Consider the following 5,000-nt stretch of genomic DNA (forward strand, 5'->3'; position numbering starts at 1 on the left):
ATTTCAATAAAATTGACGATATTTGTGATACGTAATACATCGTAGATATACTCAATTTGTTTCTCAAATAAATATTGTCGAGTGATGGTGCGTTTAAGGAAGCTCCAACATCTGAGACTTTGCAAGTTTACTGTCAAAGGTAAAGAATTCATAAGCTATGTTGTTGGCGAATCAGACCCAGAGAACAAGCAATAAGTGAACACACCAAATGTAAGAATTCAGATTAGAAATGTAATTAAATAAGTTGCTATTAGTAGCATCTTAGTGGCCTACAGGTTTAAGACGCTGACACATTAATTGCATCCCTTTTTTGAGTCTGTGTTCGAGACCTTTGTTGCACGTCATTCTCTCTCTCTCTCCCTGACAGTTTTTACTGTATACTGTCAAACAAAAATAAACATAAAATGCCAAAAATAAGGTTCTCTTCAGCAGCCTGCTCTCAAGTCTCCAATGTCAAACTGTATTACCCTGCAACAATAATGTACATTTGGTAACAAAAAAATCATGATTTTTACAAAAGATGATCAATACACTGTAGGATTTTATAATTGTTGTCTTGGGATCTTGCGAGGCATCTCAACCAACCCAATATGAGGAGGAACTCTGGTTACATGATTGCTGGACATGTGCACTGTCGTTTATTTGACAGTGCTTGGTCAGCTTTTTGAAATGAAAGATGAGCAAGTCTGGCAGGACGTCTTTTTTTCTATTTGTATGATTTTAATATTGCACTGCGGCTTGAAAATGGGGTCAGAAACGGACTCAAATCGTACGGTGTATGTCTAGCTTAAGTGTTCACTAGGGTGTGCCGTCTACCTCAAGCAAGACACAAGATTTTAACATCGTCCCAAAATTGATAGCAATCAAAGGCAGCATCAATCCAGGAAATATTCCCAAAAATGTATGTGATGTGTCCAAGCTAAAGTTAAGTACTGTGTATACAATTTGTATTTCAGGGTCAAACCAATAGAATTGTACCAATCATCTAGTTTGTCCTTCTTACACGTGACATTTACAGATGACATTACTGCTGCCGTTCATATTTGTACCGTACAATAAATACAATCTATAGAGTGAAATTATTAGCCGCAATAAAGGTTAAGTTATATTTTGTTTCCGTCAAATGTGTGATTACATAACACACTCCACCTACTGTCAGTCACAGGACACCCATGAAAAGAAAGAGAAAAACATGGGAGAAAAAGTATTCTTATAAAGAGTGTGTTTGTTAGCTTACATGATCATTTCAAGATGAGTAGAAGTTGATTTAAAAAAGTGCATTTCAAATGAGTTAAGAATGTAATTTTACACATAAATGTAAATAAATTGTGATTCAAAGGCAGGAGTGTCTATGCACGGGTGCGTTTCTGTGTTTTGGGTGGACCCTTACCGAGCTGGTGGGCCTTTCTGAGGCAGGAGAGGGAGGCGTTGAGTCGGGCGCACTCCTCTTCGTTGGCACCAAACTTCTGCAGCAGCTCACACACCTGCTCATCGCTCAACTCCAGCAGGCCCTCCAGGGTCACCTCACCTGGGCTCATCTCCTGCAGAACACACACATACGCAAACACATGACACAGATACACACACATCATTACGATCTCATATTAATACATGGAACAATTGGTTTACAGTTAAAGATGCACTTTGGCAGCCTCAAATAAAATTGAAAGGAATTGTTGAGAACATTTTCACTGATTATATTTTATCGTCAGTTAAGAGGGGAAAGAGGTCATAGACTACAAACACGCTGGCGTGTCTGTATCACTTAGATTTGGGTTTATCTCTTGTCACAAATAAGACAAAAACTTACATTTTAAAGCCAAACGAGTGTTTGAGTATTGAGTGTAATGGTCTGAGACACCTGCTAATCAAGTAAAATGCCTGGAAATCAAATTCTTTTTAATGCCTTGTTATTAAAAAAATCATTCTCAAATTGCCACCAAAACACACATTAGTAGATTTGATGTTAACTATTGAGAGTGTGAACTTCTTTTTTATTTCAAGAGAAAAGTAGAAGTTTTATTTTAAGGCAGCATCTAGTGGCCGTTAGAGGAACTGCATCTTAAAACCCTTCTGCAGCACACTTAAGTCAACCAGTCAGTGATCACCTTCTAGCAGTGGTGGGCCGTCAGGGCCAGCAAGGCCTTCTCTGCCACAAATTTGTATTAAATTATTCCCCATAGTCTATTCTACTCATTTCATAGCTTTCCTCTTGGTTGCGCTGCTTCCAGCCTCAGATCGAGATTTGGAGGGCTGGCCTTTATGTTAGAGCTTTTATCCAATCATATTTCAGCCATGATGTGTTGCCAGGGTCCACGAAATCTGCCCTGAGGCCTTCAGAATCAACAGTGCGGGCGCCTGTAGCTTAAAGTGAACGGAGACAAAACTTTGGCGTTAACCAATCAGATTTCGAGTTGGGGACACCGGAGCCAGCTAGCAGGCGTACGATAACGTCAGCACGTCCACGTCCTTTGATTGGATATGCACTATTGAGAGGCAGAGCTATGCAGAGCTAGCAAACCTTGAACGAGCTAATTTGTGTAGATTTCTACAAGCTGTTTTTTCAACCCACAATGGCTGAAGGAGGAGAAGAGATCGATGTGGTCGCAGATATAATTACAATGGCCATTTTCAAGACAAACTTTTCAAGAAAAGCTAGACATCGTGAGAAGAGAAAGACCAACTCCGACGCTAGCGAGTCTATCCCTGTGTCCACTGCTTCTGCCGAGCGGTCATTCTCGGCCTTAAAGAGAATTAAAACTTATGGCAGAAATGCTGCTGGACAGACTCGGCTTTCAGCATTAGCCTCCGTGTCTGTAGAAAAGGACTTATTGGTGGAACTGAAACGCACAGATAAACTGTACAACAGTCATTGAAGTCTTCTTGAGGAAAGAAAGGGGGATGGATTTTGTGTTCAAATAATCAGTTGTTTTGGTGAGTAACAAGCATTTTGTTTTTTGACATATATAAAATGTTTGATGCTTCTGTAAGAGATGTAGAGATGTGTGTGGCGCACTGGCTCAGCTGTGCAGTAAAAGTACTCGAGGAGACTTGTTGAATTGTTTTAGTTTAACCTTTATCAAAGTGGACATTCAAGGCTAAGAATACACTTTCACCACTGTCGCAAAGATATCCTCATGAACAAATGCACATTATTTGTTTGTTTTCTTTTATTTTCAGTGAATAGTTGATGTGTCTTTATTCTTTATAGTCACGTTTCTTAAATGAAACTGCTTTAGGTGCGACAATGTGCTGTTTAGTGAACACACTTGTTAAAGTTCACATACTTTTAGTGGACTTAATAACACTTTGTAGACTAATCCCTTAAAAGCGCCTTTTATTTTTAAGTGTTGACAGTATCCTAGCGATCCTAAAGCTGGTAGTTTAACACTCTTAATTGTAAATGTGGATATTAATATAACTCTGTTGTACTTGACTATGTTAAGGTGATGCAACGCCCGGTTATACTGCGTTTCTGTCTAAATGTATAGTTTGATAATTATGAAAATGATGTAAATCACATGATACGCAGTCATCAGAGCTCTAGGGGAGATTTTGTTAGGCAGCACTCTCCGTCACCCACCTGTACATTATCTGACGCCAGAATTTTTTTTATTTGAGCAATAATATCTTACATTCTCATGCAACTAAGAGATATAAGATGAGTGTCTTTTTAGATGTTACATATTACCTGTGTGACCTCTTTCCTCAAGTTGACGATGCGGAACCAGTGGCCGAGGCGAGGGAAGTCCTCCAGCTCGACACTTCGCTCCTCTAAGGCCACTTTGCACTTACAGGACAGCTGGCGGCTGAAGTACTTCACCAACTTCCCCTGAGAACAAGAGGGACAGATACAGTGAGGGAGGGAATTACATTACATTTTCTTTCCACATAAAAATAAAATACAAATGATAACTGCAGTACGGTGGACTGAAGCAGACCGGGCAAGTGGAAACATGAAAACGCCTTTAATTAGCAGAGCTGGATATCGTTTATAAAAGAGACTGACTTGATTCACTTTTTAGCACAACACCATGAAATCTGTCAGTCTCTGTTGACTGGTCCTTTTCTTATCACATGCACGACTGACAATAAAGTAGCTCAGTGACAAAGTAGGTAAATGGGTGCAAACTGTTCTACTGGTAAAACACACTTTCTTTCACAAATACAGGCTTTTTAGTGGAGCCTCATATTTATGTGAAGAGAGTAAACCAGCGACTGGACATATCCCTGCATGCATCGTCTTCCTGGTGTCCAACTATGATGTGACATTGATGTGAAATACATAATACACAAAAACATGTTTTAAATGCTTTTGTAGCATTTGAAAAGCTTGCTTATCTTCATAAATATTGGATACAATTGAACCAGAGCAACATATATTATTATATGTGAATTCAATGTTTGGAAGAAAAATAGTTCCCACAGAAATGGGTCCCCAGTGAGATCAGAAGGTGACCATGATTTTATTTCTTTGAGCACCAAAAACAGACATTGTATTCAAAATGCTTTGCAGAATTTATGCTGCATCATGCCGTACTTGCCCTTGCAAAAGAAGTTCCCAACTTTAAATGGGACTTAGTTGGTTAAATATAGTTTTATTTCTCATTGTTATTTGGACGGTGGACGTTTTAAAAGCCGCTTTCAAGACACTGAATCCCACCAGCTTCTGGCAACAATACTCTGTGGCTCGCACTGACCTATGATCTATTTATTATTTATTTAGTTTGCAAACATAATAAATCTCTAATATGCTTCCTTACCTAAGTTGTCAGATGGGAAACATGTCCCACAAACTCAACTTTTATGGATTTAGGGAAATGATTCACACTTTCTGATTAATACATTTCCCACAGGTTTTATTAGCCGTGTGGAACACTTTAATGCACACTAATGATTGACCTGAAAAAGCTCAGAGATGTGTCTCTTCACAGAGATAACAACATGGTGAGCAGCGGTGTTAAAGAAGGGACAACCCAACACACATGTCATGCGGAATC

At 39.1% G+C, this 5,000-nt stretch overlaps 1 protein-coding gene across 3 annotated transcripts in view; it reads right to left on the reverse strand.

The window, feature by feature from the left end:
* Positions 1 to 5,000, reverse strand: part of ksr2 (kinase suppressor of ras 2) — a 93,111-nt gene that overhangs the window by 75,295 nt on the left and 12,816 nt on the right. For all 3 annotated transcript variants that reach the window (XM_029440320.1, XM_029440322.1, XM_029440319.1), the window contains exons 2-3: positions 3,692 to 3,832; positions 1,391 to 1,541 (exon numbers count right to left, since the gene is read on the reverse strand). In XM_029440320.1, coding sequence (XP_029296180.1) covers positions 1,391 to 1,541; positions 3,692 to 3,832 — 292 coding nt within the window. The remainder of the gene's footprint in view (positions 1 to 1,390; positions 1,542 to 3,691; positions 3,833 to 5,000) is intronic.

Source organism: Cottoperca gobio, chromosome 9 (genome assembly GCF_900634415.1).
Source record: "Cottoperca gobio chromosome 9, fCotGob3.1, whole genome shotgun sequence".
Taxonomy (NCBI): Eukaryota; Metazoa; Chordata; class Actinopteri; order Perciformes; family Bovichtidae; genus Cottoperca; species Cottoperca gobio.